The 19,464-nt window shown below is 28.5% G+C and overlaps 1 protein-coding gene across 4 annotated transcripts in view; it reads right to left on the minus strand.

The window, feature by feature from the left end:
• LOC136988553 (orphan steroid hormone receptor 2-like) overlaps nt 1-19,464 on the minus strand; it is a 58,453-nt gene that overhangs the window by 14,896 nt on the left and 24,093 nt on the right. For 2 of the 4 annotated variants that reach the window (XM_067286427.1, XM_067286429.1), the window contains exons 2-6: nt 15,376-15,502; nt 6,619-6,689; nt 5,178-5,418; nt 2,867-3,046; nt 741-898 (exon numbers count right to left, since the gene is read on the minus strand). In XM_067286427.1, the coding sequence (XP_067142528.1) occupies nt 741-898; nt 2,867-3,046; nt 5,178-5,418; nt 6,619-6,689; nt 15,376-15,475 (750 nt within the window). In that variant the 5' untranslated portion in view covers nt 15,476-15,502. Of the gene's footprint in view, nt 1-740; nt 899-2,866; nt 3,047-5,177; nt 5,419-6,618; nt 6,690-15,375; nt 15,503-15,609; nt 15,764-19,464 lie in introns of all 4 variants that reach the window. The other 2 variants (XM_067286428.1, XM_067286430.1) reach the window with 2 other exon arrangements.

The raw sequence follows: 19,464 nt of genomic DNA on the forward strand, positions 1-19,464 counted from the left end.
AATAGATTAAAACAAACTAGATTGTTCTAATAATTTTATTTTCAGATCAAATATAAAAACAGATTTACAAATCCTTATGCAAAAAAAAACATGCAGTGTAAAGAAACTACCATGGTAATAAAAATAGAATGCATGACAGAATGGAAATTGATTAATAAATTTAAAATGTGAATAAATGATTTTTGTTCAATCATCATTTAGTAAATATTTTTTTTTATTTTTTACTCAAAGTGCCAATGAAACATATCAATTTCATGTGCTTTTTAAATATATTTTCTGGAAAGAAATGAAATTTATTTATAATATTACAGACACAAGATTTATTTAATTTATTATATGAAAAAGTGTCTGACACAACTAACCAATTTTCCTCCTATGGGCAACAGCCTACATATTAAATGCTTTCCGACTTCCAAAAATATACCACACAAATGAAATGTTCAAAAATTATATAATGTCTTTATTATGCTATCTCAAAAATCAAATTTAAAATGTCTCAAGACAACTTTATTATAATTTCAATTCATAATAGATATAATTCTTAATTACATAAAAAATGATTTTGTCTCAAAAATTTCAATTCCAATTTCTATTTTAAAAAATGGAAATTGGAATTAAAAACAAAACCTGTAAGTATTAAACATAACGATAAATCACCAATTTCTTATTCATCATTCATTTATAATTTATCAATATATAAAAAAAAAAAAATTTTAAAATTAGTTAAATATTTCACTGACCTTTTCAGCACTAAATGTTGATAAAGCTGCCAAAGGAGAACGAATATCTCTTCGAATATATATTCTTTGAGAACTACTTGATGCAGATTGTGTAATTGTCTTATCTCGTACTGAATCTAATGGTTTCCTCTCAGACTGTACAGCTGAAAAGCCAAAATCTGCTCAATTAAAGGTTGCTTTTTTTTACTTAAAATTTTAAAAATTAATAAAATTAACAGTATTAAAAGATACAATGCCACAAAAAAATATTAAAAAATTACTATTTGCAAAATATAAGGAAACAAAAAACCATTAATATTTTATTGTATTAATGGTTTTTCAACTGGTTTTAATGTTTTAAATAATGCATAAAACATTATTTAAAACATTAAAACCATGGATTAAACAGAAAACAGAAATAAAAGTTAAATTTTCACAAATAATTTCACTGTAATCAAAGTAAAACTGACAGAAAGACACTTTGCAATGTGAGATTTTTATTAGCTGAAAATGCAAATCTGGCTTATCAAAATTAATCTAAGAATATCAAAGAGTAATCTGTCCAAAAGTCAAAGACTGCCTCTATACAATAATATTTTCATATTTCTGAAAATTTGTCAGGATAAAAAATATTTGCATATAACTATAGCCTATTCACCATAGAGACAATAAACTCCAAACATCAATATTATCTAATGTCACATAATATTAACAAACATCTCTAGAATTTAAGGATATCACTAAAAATACATAGGAAGATATAAGGGGATATGCAATAATACTTTTTAAAATGCATGACTTGCACAATAATAGTAGATACCTATGAAAATGTCAAGAAAGTTACTTTATGGTATTCTGCTATATAAAAGTTAATACAAAAATTCTATTCACTAGATGAATAGAATTTTTGTATTAACTTTTATATAGCTCAATGATCAATTACTTTTAGTTAATAGGAAGTGACACTATAATTTTTATAATCATAAATATAATTATACATAATAAATGTTTTAATTTATTACATACAGCAAATTATATTTATTTCTTGCCATATTAGATAAATATAAATGTAAATGTTTCTAAATCCAAACTTTATAATTTTTGAACATAGAGCAATTTTGCTCTAAAATTCAAATTCTCTTGATGCTATCATATGAAACTGTCAATGCCAACAATATCTCTCTCTGTCTTTTATTTATTTTTTTATTTCAGAAGTAAATTAATTAATAGCCAGATTAAGTAGGCTGTATTAATGCTAGAAACTGCTAATTAAATATCAAGTAATTTGACCAGGAGATTGGTGTTAGGTACCATCTCTTGATAAATTTAATAATTATAATTAAATTAATTTTCTTCCAGAACATTCTAAAATATATTATTAAATATTAAATTTATTAATAGATGATGACTAACACCTACCTCTAGGTCAAATTATTTGAGATTTAATTACAGCAAAGCATCAATTACCTGAAACAATTTGGGACTGGGGTTGTTCGGATAACCAATTATGTACGAAAAAATATATTAATCTATCCCATGTTGAAATTCATTCAAAATCCTGGCACATTCTTAAATACCCTCTCATGGTCACGCCATGCTGCCAGCTAAAACAGGCACACCAACAAAAATAATATTGGAGTAGCCCAAGACATAGCCAAATATTGCAGCGCCACAGCACTAGCGGAAATTTAAATTTGCCAACCAGAACACTTTTGGTTAACCAATGTTTCGGTTGATCAATATTCGGACAACCAAAAGTGTTCCAGTTGTCAAATTTAAATTTCTGCTAGTGCTGCGGCACTGCAAAATTTCTGATAGTGCTGTGGCTTTAATCTAAAAATCAGTTAGTAAAAATTTATATTTGTGTAAATTAATATATATATATATTTATTTTTTTTTAATCTTTCATTTTAAAATTTGCAAATGTTTGCAAGTTTAAAAAGTAAAATCTTTCTTAATAATATCAGTAAAGCAGTTATTTTTTTCATAAACTGTTCACAATATAGTCTTGTTTCTCTTATGTATATTATGCAAATATGGTATCTTAAAATTGTTTTAAACATTGTTTAATCAGAGTATTTCTAATTTATGAATAATAATAAACAATTAAAAAAAATTGTTTAAAAGGAAAAACAGAAATTACTCACAATCAGCTCTCATGCCCATGCTAAGGCACTTTTGGAGTCTGCAATATTGACAACGATTTCTATGATGCTTTGTTACTTCACAATCGCGATTTCCACGACATGCATATCCTAATTGTTTGCGTATACTGCGTTTGAAAAAACCTTTACATCCTTCACAACTAATGGCCCCGTAATGCCGTCCTAAAAATAAAGATAAAACATACATAATTGGATGAAACAGTAAAAATATAAAAAACTATTATAAAAGATAGATTTAATAAATGCTATACAAATAAACTAAACAAGTAATAATGATAATAGCAGATGCACCATCAAACTTCTATTTTATTCTGATATTTATTTATTTAATCATAATTTTCATTTACTTCTAGAAAATAAATAATATTTCATAAATGTTCAGTTGTAAAATAAATCTTAAACATATTTTTGTAATATATAAAATAACTAAAAATTCCTTATAATAAATATACATCTGCAGCTTTGTATAAAGGTCTTAAAGGCTGGCTGTATGGCCAAAACAGTTCAAACATCAATTTAACACTGATCAAATGAGATCAAATTCAGGCAAGCCACTGGAAGGATTTTTCATGAAAAATCTGTCTTGAATTATGCTCTATTCCTATTCCTCATAACCCAGCAGCTCTCATTGTGGGCCAGTCAAAGCCATTATGGATTTGGAAAAAAAAAGACCCTCTTAGAGTCCACAGAATGAATGAGGAAGAAAGTCTAAAAGGCTTTTGTACAAACAGTTGCATTATTTTCTTCAGAATTATGACTACTGAATTACAATTAAAACAGACAACTTGAAACATTAAAGATATAGTACTATTGAAAGGATGCTAGACATTACATAACAGACAAGGAGATAAATACAGAAGTTACTAAAGAAACAGGTTAACTATTGATGTAAATTTATAGAACATCTTTTCATAAATTAGCAAATAAACATCATTTTAAATATATTTTGACTAATGTTTCCAATGTTCCTAGAAAGTCATTATCAGGCTAGATACATTTGATACAGTTTTCAAATACAAATAGAACATCAAAGACAATATAAAGAAAAAATTGTTTAATGTTTTTTATTCATATAAATGCACATAAATGCACTAAAAAGTAAAATCATAACATTGTCAAACAGATTCGACAATTTTCAATTTTTAGAATTTAGGAATAAATAAAATAGATGTTGACTATGGTATACAACAGCTAAGAATGACTGATGTCCTAAATGATTACAATCCCAATTGCAAATTGTGTTGTACTTTGCCTCACAACAAAAAGATTGATATCAAGATGGACTAAGGCTTTGCAAGAAAACTATGTATGCTAGAAAACTAGGGCTACATCACATTTACCTGTTGCCCTAAAAGAGCTCAATTAGAAAGGAGTAGACAGTATTGCAATTGGAAGCCTGAACAGTGGAAAAATGTACTTCATAGATTAATCTGAAGTTTTACTAATAAGAAATTCTCTATACCAATACATCTATCAAGTTGAAACCTGAAATCATCTCTAATATATCATGGAAAGGAACAGTTTTGGCAACAGCAAACAATAAATGCAGAGAGGTATCATGATTGATGTTCCTGTTCATTTAGATTTTGTCTTCATGATTATTAACCCAACAATTGGACAAGGATTTTGGATGAACATCTTGAAAGTAAAGACATATGAAGAATAGATTGGCCAACCAGATTCCTAGACCTTAACTCATTGAGCATGCTTGAAATGCTTTAAGCTGGCAACTGTTATCATCAATTGCTCCCAAAAACAATTTGTAAATTGAAAACTGCTCTGCTACAGGAATGAGAATGTCTCCTACTGAGCTCCTGAATCATCATGTTGGAAAGCATCAAAGATAATTATGGGGTCTGTACAACTGTAATATATTATTACAAACCTTATTAACCTCAAGCAGAGCATAAAACACCAATGTCTAAAATAAGACTGAAGTATTTATGTGCTTACTTGCTTGCAACATATTAACTTTATCACGATAAAGAATATTTGATATTTTACAGAAGTTTTAGTTAAGTCAAAATGTGTGTCCATACAAAGATTGATTACATATAAATTTCATTTAACTATTCGAATTCGTTAATATTAGTTTATAAATTACACTAATACAGATTTGGTATGTACAAACAAACATTGTTTTAAATAGTTACATGTTACACATTTTTCTCACAAATTTTTAAAAAAGTGTTATAAACATTTATTATTTAAGTATTAAGTAATAACTTTTTAAAAAAATTATCTATTGTAATGTTGATATGAAATTAATATAACATTAATAAAATAATTATACCTGATGCTTTATCCCCACATACAACACACAATTCTTGACTTGTTTTTTTATCATTTCCATTTAAAAGAGAAGGATCTTCATCTCGCATTCTTGTTAACTGTTCTGCTGTTTGCCATTCCTTGACTTTAATAGCCCAGTCTGCTGAATGAAGATTTCTGGATGAATTATTAGAGATCATAGGCACACCAGCACTCAAATACAGAGGTAATGGTTCTATTTTCATTGAATCTGGATCATCATTCTTAAACAAAAAAATTTTTCATTTTTGAATTAAAAATCAGAATTAACAATTATGCTGTATTTTAAAAGTGAAAAAATTTGAAAAATATACAAGTTTAATTCATCAATCAAGATTAATTAAGGACTTTAATAATTAAAAATATAATTTGACGAAATAAATATAAAAGAAAGTGCAATATAATTTTCATTGGACTTATAATAATATCAATTTGCATATCCATTTAGACTCTTTGTTGACTGCATTATATAAATAAACAACTCATACAACCTTTTAAACCGCAGCCATTTTTATTACTATTCAAACGTTTTCGGTCATCTTTAATGACCTTTTTGAAGAAGAAACAAAATTCAAATGCTGACAGATTTGTATTAACAATAAAAATAAAGCATTCCAAAAGCAAATTTTATTGTTAATACAAACCTGTCAGCATTCGATTTTTGTTTCTTGAAAAAGGTCATTAAAGATGACCGAAAACGTTTGAATAGTAATAAAAATGGCTGCGGTTTAAAAGGTTGTATGAGTTGTTTATTTGTTGTATATCCATTTAGCTTAAGTCAAACAGACTAATTTTAACTAAGAAATAAACATTCTTGAAGTTTCTTCTAGATGTATTGTGAACATTCTAGAACATTTGTCTGGTGAGTATATAAAGAACATTCATTTGCCGGAAGCAAGTCAGTCTAATACTAGACAGTGAGTTGAGTGATGAACACATCCTCCCAAATCACCCCTGAGAAATTTTAGTTACGCCACTGGATATAATTATCTACTTTTATGCCAAATTCCATAATCTACTTAATTAACCTTAGCTTCGTTCTAGCCCAGTTTTACTTTTTTTTGCAAAATTAACTGAGAAAACTTATAATCTAAAATATTTTAGTAGATTTCTTTGGAAAGTATTGTTGACATTAACTTGAGAAATTTTATAATGTAGAAATTTACTTTGCCAAAACTTAAATCAAAACTGTTATGGCATTTTGTTCATTATAACCACAAACTTGTTATATCCATGTTTGTTATAACTGAGTTCAACTGTATTTATATGATAAGTATAAGGTCATCTTGTTTTATATCATTATTAATTATATTAAATATATGCAATTTAATTCAAGATACAGAATTATATTTGATATATCAATATAAAAATGTAGGAATGTTTGTATTAAAATAATTAAAAATTATGTTAAGTACAGTACATACAGGAGAATTTTGTTGATTGTCTACTTCTCTTTGTTCTGAAGAACTTGAACTTGCAGAAGCACTACTGTTTTCTAAAAACATTAAAAAATTTCTATTACATTTTCAAAAATTTCATACAACTTAATGTAATAATAAATGTATAAATTGCATATATCATAAAGTATTTATATATAAATAATTAGTATATTTACAATAATATTTACATTTAGGCTATAGCATAAATAATAATAATTGTAGGTAAAGTCTTCAAAAAATTCTTTCTTCCCCGAAAAACCTTCGTAATCCAGTGGTAGGTGTTTCTACAACAGCTAACGTTTTCAACCCCCACGGGGTCTTCTTCAGGCACAGCACAACTGGAAACACCTACCACTGGATTACGAAGGTTTTTCGGGGAAGAAAGAATTATAATTTATCCAGTACGCAGTAAGAAGTATACTTGTCTTCAAAAAATTTTTTGTAAATTTGAAATGTATGATTTAAAATGTTATTTATTTTAAGCATAAAAAATTCTCTTAAAAGTTGAAATATTTTCAAATTTAATCTTCAATAAATACAAATAGAAAATTATTTATTTTTTCATAATACCAATCTCTATCTTAAAGCAGCACATTTTACAATAGTATTTCAAATATTAAATTAAACATTATCATAATACAGTAAAACCTGTCTAAATGAAAAATAAATTTTAGAACTATTTGCTACATAAAATAATAATATAAATTATATAAAGTCTTTCTGTTTCTGTTTGACAGAAACAGAAAACATTTGAGACTGACAACATAACCCAAGTAAAATGAAATTTTTTGAAATAATAACTAAACTCTATTATAATAAAGGCTATGATTTTCTGGCTTGAATCATGGCATTAAGAAAAAGTAGCTGTAACAATACAATTCCCACTATTTCTCCTCAATTCTCCAGAAGAGTTAACTCATTCCATACAAAAAAATGAATATTTAAAAAAATATGAACTATATTTGAGAAAAAAAAAACAAGCTAAAAGTCTAAAAAGTAATTACTAAAAATAAAATTAATTCAAAAGATATTCCCATTTTTTGGACTTAAAGCTTATCAAAAAATTACAGAAAATTGTTTTAGAACAAAATGCTTTCATTCAACGTATTAGCTAAATAAAAGAAAAAAAAACAAACAATGCTTTTGACAAAATTCTTAGTACTACTCAAAATTCAGTACAGTGGTATCTTGTACTTCAAATGACATCAGAGTTCAAACTGTGTGTAAAGTGAAAAGATGCACTCGAAGTGTAAACACAATTCGTTGTGCACCTAAGTTGTCTTGCTTCTATGTTTTCAGTGCTTTTGTTGCTTTATTTTTTGTGTTTGGTTATATAAGTTGTGTGTTATTAATTGATTTTTAACAATTTCTTCCTGCAACTTTTCCTTGTTGACAGCTTTTGGACAACCAGTACATTTTGTATCCTTTAGTTCAAAATTTCCTAAATGTTGGAATTTTTTAAACCACATTAGACATTATATTAAAAAGCTTCTTGCCTATAGCATGTCCTATATATGTGGTGTTGACAAAAGGAAAAAACTAATTACAACCATAAAAAAAGACAAAAGGACTATTCTCAAAGTTTTTTCTTCCTGTTTGTATTGCAATTTCATTAAATTGTAACAGTTTTTCATTTGTTTACTGTAATAGAGTTCCTTAGTACATCTTGTAAAAGATTACAAGGTCAGTTACTGATTTAGATATACCGTATTTACTCGAATATAAGACGACCTCTCATATAGGACAAGGTGTGACTTTACAAATAAAAATAAAGAAAATTAGTTTTATTAATACAGTTCTAATTTTATTTCATTTAATCACAAGTAAAACATCAAGTGAATGTAAATGCACACATTGTCCCGCAAAAATTACTAGCATTTTAAACTTTAAGGAAAAATTTTGTAAATTCGACAACATAATTTGTTCACGTAGAGCCGGACAATCGGAAACCTTTTTTTGCCAATTCTTAACAGTCGAATCCACTCTCCATCAATTACACTTACGAGTTTCTCCAAATTCTGATTTCCAAATAATCATCTGTTTTTCTCTTTTTCTTCATTAATAAAATTTAACATTAACATAATTTAGCATAAAGTTCTAAAACTTTATTTTTGTATCAATAAAATTTAAAGACATCCCCATCATCTTTGTCTGACTATTTAATGAAATGACTTTCTATTACAAACAAGCTTATACTTTCATTTTTTATTATATAATGCAGATTATATTGAATCTCATTCTATTTATAGATGACAGTTCAACTAAACATGTTTAAACTGAAAAGAAATTTATCCATAAGGAGAATTTTGCTCTATTGGTCGAACATCCAATTAGAATGCTTTTCACTCCAAATATTCTTTTCTATATCTAGGTTTAAGAGGAATGCAAAATACTGAAGTTTACCATTATCTCTGATAGTACTGTACCTAGTTTATCATGAAATCATTGTTTCTGTTACTACCAAAAACTCAATGGAAAGTTCCTTACAGTAAACTCTTTATGGTGGTTTATAGTCAACATCAAATAAGAATTATGAAAGGTGTGACTTGAACATATGCCTCCAGGTTTATAAAATCATTTTCAAAATTTTGAAAATAATGATTGAGATTTAAAGTTTTAAATATTTTTCGATATGAAATTGGCCTTCTTCCAATATATTAATAGCTATACTTTTCAAAATATCACTTCAGACTTCTTAATGTTTATAATAAATGGCATGAAGTGCATAGCAACAAGAAGAATTTTTATACTTATCCAAAAGTTGTATATTTGATATCAATTCAAAAATTCTTTACTAACAAAATTTTTATCCAATATATGTAGGAATAATGATAGAAATGGTAGTAACAATAATCTTGTAGCATTCAGCTAAATCTTCCAACCATCTTCAAACCATCTTATGGATAGCACGATGATGTTCTGCCATTCGTAACGTCTTTTGTCCTTTTCGCACCGTCACCAACTGTCATCTTCCCTCACTTGTCTCCCTCTCACATTCTGTCATGTCTCCCTGCAACCCCTCGTTTATTGTTTTAACGGTTTAGGAATGCCACTCGTCCAACCCTCACATTGTCTCCCCTTACTTGTCTCTTTCTCTCATTCTCCTCATCTCCCTGCAACCCCTTGTTTATTGTCTTATGGTTTAGGAATGTTACTCGTCTAAATTCAACATGTATGTAAATTAGTAAGCAATATGTTTTGTGATATAGTAAACTCCTACTTTTACAGTACCACACATAAGGTAGCAATTTTTCACAACAGTTTTCTGGAGACTTGTGATAAACAAAAAAAAAATTTTTTTGATTGAAATTTTTAAATGATTAGATGTATAACATGTAGCATGAGGATATAATGGAAGCATAGCTAATTAAATCGGTTTGGTGAAAAATGCCCATGAAAAACTTTGCAGATGTGAAAGATCACTACTATCACATTTTGATGTAATTTTGGAACCAGTATTTGCATTATGATAGCCAGGAAAAATAGTCAAACTGTTTTGTTTCTCCCTTGTATTAAATAGAGAATCATTTAGTATCTGTGAATTAATAAAGGCATAATCTTACTTTGTAAACAACATTGTTATCATCAAACCATGTAATTTTTAAACTGTCAAAGTCTTGTATGTATGTGTATGTAGATATTTGTCAAAGTCTTGTGTAAACATTATCACTATATACAATTCATATTGTTTAAGGTACTTCAGTTTAGTGCCAGTTTCACAGGTACACAAATAGTGATGCTACATCAAAATTTGACTGTAGTTTAATAATGTTTTTGTTTAGTAAACTTTAAAATTTTAATTTTAATTATACCATTACTTTCTTCTCTTTCCTAATACTACAAAAAGAAAAAAAAAAGTGTTAAATTTTTATTAAATTTAACTTTCTTATAACTTTCTAGAAAATTGCAGGTAATTTAATATTAGCATAATTAGTTTTTTTATCTATAAATTCTAAACAAACAGAGTAACCACGAAGGATACTATAATAAAGTTTACATAAATGAGCAATATTTTATCTAATAATGTAATAATAAGTTATAAAATATTTAACAGAAAGCATTTGTGCTTTAATTAGCAAGAAGTAAAAACAATTGGGTTTTTATACGATTTGATTGATTTAACTTATAATAAAATTTCAGTAATTTAAAATAACTTACTAATAAAAACAGAAGCCATCTAAAGGGATATCCTTTAACATTTAATTTTGTTATATAGAAGCAAAGGTCATTGTATAAAGTTTATTTATATAAATCATCATCATTACTATTTTTAATTAAATTAATAAAATATTAAACAATCCATTTTATTAAAATTTAATTTATAAAATTTTTGTATTATAATGTTGTTGTTATACTTGAAAATAAATATTTTCTTTCAGGAATGAATAAAATAGATATTAATTAATTTAAGAAATAGGATAAACTTCAAAGAAAGTAAATTTAATTTTAAATTGCTTGTTTTAAATAAAAACCAAAAGTTTAATTAAATGTCATTAAATATTAACTATTATTTATAAATTAACAATAGCACATATATAATTAAGTAACTAAATCTATAAGGTTCAAATTCCTTCGATAACTTGAACAAAACGTTAAATATTTTTTTCGGCAACAAAACAAAATTGTTGCAGAAAAATATATTTAGGGTGTTATTCAAGCTAAATTACTTTCACAGCTTACATAAAAATGTTTCCTTCAATAATGTTGACATTACTTATAAAATAACATATTTAAACATTACTCATTTTACATAAATGTTTTTGTCTTTAGTTTTATACCATCAACCTGAAGAAATTCTGCAATCAAACAAATGTAACAAAGTAAAATTAAGAAATAGTTGCTGATATTATTTTCTATTTTTGGCTCTTTCCACTTTGTGAGCACTTTATTCTAAACCCGTTAGTCAGGCCCATAGTAGAGCAGCCAAATGGTAAGAGACAGGGCCTAACATATGCAGAATTAGCTGACTATGAGAGATTTCTGGAGTTGTTTACCTGGATTTGATCATAGATTCTCTAGAGCAATAATCTAACACCTTAACTGCCTCAGCCATCTGGCTGGAAATGGTGATGACCACATAATAAGAATGGATAATGAACAACACCTAAGGCAAGTTTTGAATGGAAGCTCATTGAAAGAAAGTAGAAAATATTTTTTTACAAAATGACAAGTAAGCAACTGACAGATTGGAACCCAAGCTAGAATGATAATGAAATAGACATCAAACAGAAAAAACTGGCAGAGTTTTAAAATAGATCTCATATTGATTAACACAAAAATAATGAATGATATTCATGTTCATTTTAACTGTTAAGAGCAAGCAGATGCTGGACTTCTGCAGTCAATATGGTAATAACTGACTCTGTATATTATATATTATATAATATAAATCAATATTAATAAATTTCCAGATGCAAAAATCAGACTAGGAATTTGGATAGTCTAAAATAAATGTAATTATTATAACATTAATGTAAGATGATGCCTAAATGCTTACCTTTAGTCCAAGTTACTTTATTTTAATAATTAAAATCTAGCCTAATTATAGCCCAAAAGAAATCTGGCTTGGTTGTTATTTATTTTATAAAGAGTGTTAAAAATAATTAATCAGCATTCATATAGTACAGGGGTGGCAAACCTATGGCACGTAAGGAGAAATCATCTGGCACGAAATGTATCATACGATTTCTGTCTTTTTCAATCATCCTTTCGGTTTATCATCTGATCATCTTTTTTTTCAATCAGCTTTGTTACAGTTATTCTAATTAAAGCATATTCATTTAATTTCTTTAAATATCATTATTCGAAGTCTGAAACTTTGGCACATTAACATCTTTAAAGCTAAGTATGCTCACAATATGGCACGCAAACACAAAAAGGTTTGCCATCCCTGATATAGTAGACAGTAGATAGTAGATATATATCATACTGAATAAAAATCTTTTGACTACTCAATCATTTCTGAGATAAATAATCCAACAAAAACCTGGAATTTTCAAGAGATTGCAATTCTAAAAAAGATACCAAGCATGAATAAAAATGGAAGGAGGACACATGTGAAACACTTATAAATATTGAGGCAAAGATTTGGTTAGATTATACTCTTTTCACAAGTCGTTGTATCAACAATAAGTCAGTCATGCGACTATGATACTAACATAAAAAACTGTTAATATCTTAGCAGTAGTTGAGTTTTTGATCCATGCTTACAAAGATCTTTCTACTCAGTATGGTGTATATTATCTACTATATAAATGCTGAATGTTTTTATATAATACTCTGTACATATATATACAGAAAACTTATGTTAATATGAATCACTTGGGGAATAGTTGTTAGTTCACTTTATTGAAAATTTTTATTAACATTTTCCAGAGTCAAGGTCAGGATTGTATAATGCAGGGAGATAAGGCTTAAAAGGTGATTGAAATCTCTAAATTATAATATTTTGAATTAATTTACTAAATAAAGATAAATTAAATTAAATTTATTTACAACAACAAATTAAATGTTCTAAATGACTTTCAAATAAAAAAAATGAAGTGGTGAGGGAGTGAAACAGTATATCATAGTAGTTAAACAAAATGAAATGAAAACAAATTGACTTTTTCTGTTGAAAATTGTTTGAAAAAATGGAAAATATATATACATTTTTTAACTCACAAATGTTATCTTTAGACATTCATCTGTGTCACTTTCAAATTGCAGATATGGACATATGGTGTTTATTACACCTGCTGGATGCTTGAAAATAGACTTAGACAGCTGAACATCACTGCTTTCATTTATGAAATCATCATTTTCATTGAGCAACATCCTGACTGATCCTGACACTATTGTGCAGCGTATGACATAAGAATTTAAGTTATGATAACAGCAGCACACACACACACACACACACACACACACGCAATCAAGGTAGCCAAGACACCACTTTTTCTAATGTAAAAAGAGTAAAATAAGGAGCCAAATTTGGCACAAAGTAGTCAAACCTGGCATCACTGTATACACTTCCTAATATGAAAACTAGCATGTGTTTGCATGGGACTGAATACATTTAAAGGGGTGTCCTTAAACTTTAATTCCCCTATTTTCTGAGTACAGTAGAGTGGTCTGCTAAAACCAGATGTTAGAATTGCTCTAAAATCAGAGGTTGAACCTGTCTTTGCTTACTAGGAAAAGAAAATCTATTCTACTGAAAATGGAACATTTATTACAGTACCACTTTTTATTGTTCTCTTCAAAAAGTGTAAAAAACAACCATTATTGGAAATAGGGATATTTATTGAGCATTGTAAAAGTAATTTACAGTTTGGTTTAATGAGTTCAGATAAGATTTTTGCTTTATCATGTGAAAATTATCATAATGACAATGGTATTTTGCCACGGCAACTGCAACATTTGCTTCAATGCAAGAATTTGCTTTATTGGTGTTTGTTTTAAGGTGAGTTAACTGTGTCTATATACAAGATGTGTATACATATTAAGATAAAAACATTTTCAAGTTTTGAATATTTTCATTCATTTTAAATTAATAGTAAAATATTTGTACAAGTTAGTTTTTTATTATTTTAAATATTTTTAAATTAACTGAACAACAAGAATTCATTAAGAGATTTTAAGATTATCCGTAGAAAATATATTCATACAAAATAATTCATTATTCGTTTAAAAAAAAAATGAAACATGTTCTAAAAGTATTACTAGAATAATAAAAGTTATCACCATTACTATTAGTGATATTTATATACAAGTTTAAAAGTCAAAACTAAAAAACTTATAAGACAACTAACACAATAACTTAAAACCAGCAATAAGAACACCCACTTTAAAACAGCAAACAGGCCGTCAACTTCAAAGACAAAGAAGCTTTCCTAAATGCACAAAAAATATGCTTCCATCCTCTTAAACCTTCATATTTCCATGGGTTCTCCACTGGAACCATCTCCACCAATCAGTAAATGGCTACATATTCAAACCTGTTTGTTCCAAAATGGGTGGTTCTATTTTGAACATTAGCCTAAGGATGTTCATTCAAGATGGAAGGAAGAAAATGTTTGTTGTTTTAATGTGAACGTTATTATTGCTGGTTTTAGGTCATTGAGTTGGTTATCTTGTGAAACTAACCAGTATCTAGTAGACATTCATTGTTAAAAACATTTATTTGTACTATCCATCAAATTAATAAGAATATCAAAACAAAATACTAAATTTTAAAACCATATTATTATATACCTAAAAATTCTAGAATAATAGAGGACATTTATTTTCAAACAATACACAGTACATATTTTCAAAAAAAATACACCCAATATGTTTCTCTTCAATCTCCAGGCATGATATAACATGATTCTTTTAATCTAAAACTGCATTTGGGGGTCAGGTTATTGTGATGAGATGTTGACAGAATAACATGACTCTTAATGCATTGTCTCTTTCCCAAAGACCCTGATTTTGATAAATGCTCTGGTGAATAGACAGCAGCATTTCATTTGTAAGATCTAACTGTCAGAGAGAAACCAGTTGAGAATTTTTTTGGAAATATATGCTGCATATTGTTTGAAAATAAATTTCTTGCTAAGATTCCAGAATTTTCAGACATTCTGTATAAATAAAACAAATGAAGTTAGTTTTCTAAAATGGAATATTGCAATATTGATAATCGAAATAAAAATTTGTAATTTGCAAAAATAAAAATAAACAATCTAATAAATGTATTTAGAAGTATCATAAGATTCATACCCAAGATTGATGAACTTCCATGTATGTCTTCATTTGATGTCATGTTGATAATATTTCCATGATATTCGTCTTCCACTGATGTATCATCTAGTGAGGCCATGGAAAGCCCTCACAAAATGGTTTTTTCCTATTAAATAAAATATGAATATATTTAATACATGTGTTTATATACAATATTCATGTTTTATATATACATATATATATATATATAACAAAATCTCACTTTATGGATACCTCTGAAGTTCCCCTGTAAAACTGCAGAAGTTTTAATACAAATCAAACTCCATCTTATCTTAACCACTCACTTAAATGGCCAAGATACCATATTTTCATAGATTGACCAGCATGCCAGAAACCAAGGGTTACTGGCAAGTCAGTTATGCTACAACTAAAAAATAAAATTAATCAGATCTAACAAAACTACTTATTAATTAAAATTTTATTAACAAGTACTTTTGTACTTAAAAAAATGTTTTCTTTAACTTTTAATGTTAAAGAAAATATTCTGAGTACAATAAAATAATAACATTATAATTTGACTGACTATTTGACAGGATGAGTTTTCATTTACAGGACAATAAAACAATTAAATGGCTTATTGATATTAATACAGTGGATGAACAGTTAACGAACAAATTGGATAATGAACACTTTCACAAAAGATTTTTTATGTTCAGACAACAAACACCTCACAGAACAAACAAGAAGAAGCAATGTAAAATAATTAATACTGATTAGTCTTCCCTTGTCTTCAGGCAACAATTCGAAACTTTTCAGAGTGCAGGAGACGTCAACATCAATGCTCAACCCGGTATATACTAATTGGATAGTATTCCTCCAAACTTTGAAACTTTCCCTTGTAATTCCAGCCTTTTATTTTTCTGACAGAAACAATTCTTTTATAGTATTCACGAGACTGTCGAGAGGGCACTCGTTAAGTTTTGTGTTGGGTTTTTTTTTTCGAAAGGTGAGAATATAATAGCAAAGGTAGAGAGTGAGCAGATGATGTCTGATGTATGGCTTAAACAGGTCTACAGTAGGCCGCAGTTCAATCTTATCTAAGAAAGATACAGTATAATCAAAAAGACTCAAGCAGCTAAAAAAAGTAACAAAAATCACATCTGAGAAATAAAGAACATTGAAGAGCTCATAATGAAACCTAAAACTGATCCAACGACAGAAGAATGCCAAGCACTCTTGAATGAAGAACACCAAGAAACTCGGTGAGATATGTTTTCTTCTAGAAAAGAGGATTAATGCCGATATCTGCTATTAGACATCTTTGAAGAAGTGGAAGGATGTCAGAACAACGGTCTTAGAATGGCATCCAAACCAGGTTGAGGTTAATAGGCTTAGGGATCTCTACAATTACAATGCTATTAATTACTTCTGAAAAATCCTGAAGAAGAGAGAAAAGCAATCGATATTGGACAGATTCTTTAAGGCCCCAGACACAAACAGAAAAAACATGACCAATAAAAATGCAAGACTGTGTATATATATGTATTTTTATTATTACATATAAATTTAGTAAGAAAGTATATATTTTTTATTTTTTGGAGTTTCCAGAACAAATTAATCAAATTTCCATAAAAACCTATGGTAAATTGATAATCGGTTAATGAACAATGTCTTGGAATGGATTAAGTTTTGTTAACCGATCACCCATTGTAGTTGTAAGTCAGTGTGAGGGACACTGACAAATTACCTGACCTTAAAACAACACCTTTCTCTCAAATTTTACATAAAACAGATGTTAATAGGTGTAAGATGAGATAATTTACAGCAAGTTTCTGAAAGTTATTGTTTATTTTTGAATAAAATTATAATAAAATAAGCACTTTTGGCATTCCATGAATATTTTACATGGTTAGAAAGAGGACAAAATAAACAAAACTAAATATATAATCATAGGTTTTGATGTAAAGTTTCAAAGTTTTAGAATAAAAATGTGTTCATTTTTATGTGACAAAACTCATTCTTTTTTAATGCACCTTTTAGAGAGGGCTGTATACCCTCACTTAAATCGGCATTCCCCAGGATAAACTGGCATGCTGGTTTTCATCATATGGAAATATCTGATTTCATGTTCTCCCTGGATAGACCAACATGCTGGACAATCCACAAAAATATGATAAGAGTATCCTAAAGTGAAATTTATCCTCGTTTATGTGGCCAATCAAATAGGAAACTCCACATTCCTAAACTCAACATATTGTTTAAAGCCAAATCTTGACAAGCTACTGATTTTTCAGAAAGTTGTTAATTGTTACAAAGAGATTTGATCACTCATTTATTTATTTATTGTGGTATAGTTCCCGGAATATTTTGTCACTGTTGTTCTGATAGTTAAATCATTACATTTTGTACATATACTTATTTATTCATTTACTTACTTCATGTACTGTACAAACTATACCATATGTTCATGGTGCAGTATATAAGCCTGTATGGCTCTTGCACCAAACTCCAACAAACCAAACTAAATCACCCCACAGATAAAGCATGTGTTCAATTCCTGTAATAGATAGCAGATTTGTCCAAAATTATGAATATAATATAAAATAACTGCTCATTTGTTAAATCTCTGCCTTAAAAAGAACACAATAATGATGTAAAAAATGGCTGAACAAATAGAGCACTTACAACATTTTCTTCTGAAAATGACATTCATGTCTTACTTCTGAAAGCCAGTTTCCTACATCCAACTAACCACAAGATCCACCTTAATCATCTTGAAAAGTTGGAAATCTACAAAGCCAACAAGAAGACAATGAAACAGTTTTCATCCATTGAATCTCTCTTGTTACCATGCAGGACATTTCTGGGAAAAAGCAAGATGAGTGTCTTTGCAATTCACACAGCATGAAGTACTGTACCTGTATACTCAATACTAGGGTTTCTCCAACGGGATCCTGGAAACCTGGCTGTTTTTTAATTCAGGAAATCCTGCAAATTTGTTAAAAGTTCACTTTTTTTCTTATTTTGTGTTAAAGTTGAGGAAATTTTGCAAATAGAAAGTATGATTATTAACTCATAAACTGTCAGAATACATTTGTATTTATTAATTTTAAACCTGCTTATTAGTTTTTTAAATTTTTGCTTATTATGGTGTGAAATCCGCAAAGTTCTGCATTTGACAGAACTTCAAATTTGTTGGAAATTGAAACAAATCCGACGGAAGAACACTCTGGGTGAGAAATTAGATCATCACCACCGTTTTGATAAGAATCTGATGGAAAAATTGACATGTAAGTGCCAACTCAATGCTTTTTTGTCAACATTTGACGGTCATGTGACTCCCTTTCTCACGACAAGGAGATAAAAGTGAGAGTTGCCAAAACTCGAAGAGAGCAATTCAATGGGAAGTTATATCTGAACCTCCATACATTGAACTGGACCCAAGAAGAGGAGAAGACACCCATTGGATGAACATCCACAACAATGACCCTTCCTTACAATGAAGTTTGTCGAATCAACTCTCTGCTATGCGTAAGAGAGGTATTTAGGAGGCTAGAAACTTGTAAACTCTCTCTGCGAGCAAACCATTAGAACTTGGGAAATAGGACGAGCACGTGTTTTGTGAACTAGATAGAAGTATTAGTACCTAAATAGGAGTATTTGTACCTATATTTAACCTGTATTTAACTGCTACCTTTAGTTATAGAATAAATGTTAATGTTGTTAAGACCTGTCTCCTGTCAATCTAAGGACACCTGTCGACTTACTGATGCACCCCCCACTCATTTTGCCCTCCTATCCATCCAAGACTCTGAGATCAGACTTCACCAGCCAGTGCAGATTAAGTGGTCAGGAAGGATTAACCCCTGACCCCCTGCTTATCTCACAATGGCATGTCACAGTGTCAACAATCAATAGGTAGCCTATTTGTGACAGGACTCTGAAAATTCTTTACTTGTCAGAACCTGTAATATCTGAAATAATTGTGTTTATGCTGTCTTAATTTTTAACCATGCCCAGTAGCTTCAATAACTGCATAACATCAGGTTGTGCAAATTGGGCAAGGATACAAATGAGTATGAAGTCTGCAAGTATGAAGTTTTTCTTCATAAACCCGATTATTAAAGT

This window comes from Centruroides vittatus, unplaced genomic scaffold (genome assembly GCF_030686945.1).
Source record: "Centruroides vittatus isolate TY-2023 unplaced genomic scaffold, ASM3068694v2 scaffold_3315, whole genome shotgun sequence".
NCBI classification, from domain to species: domain Eukaryota; kingdom Metazoa; phylum Arthropoda; class Arachnida; order Scorpiones; family Buthidae; genus Centruroides; species Centruroides vittatus.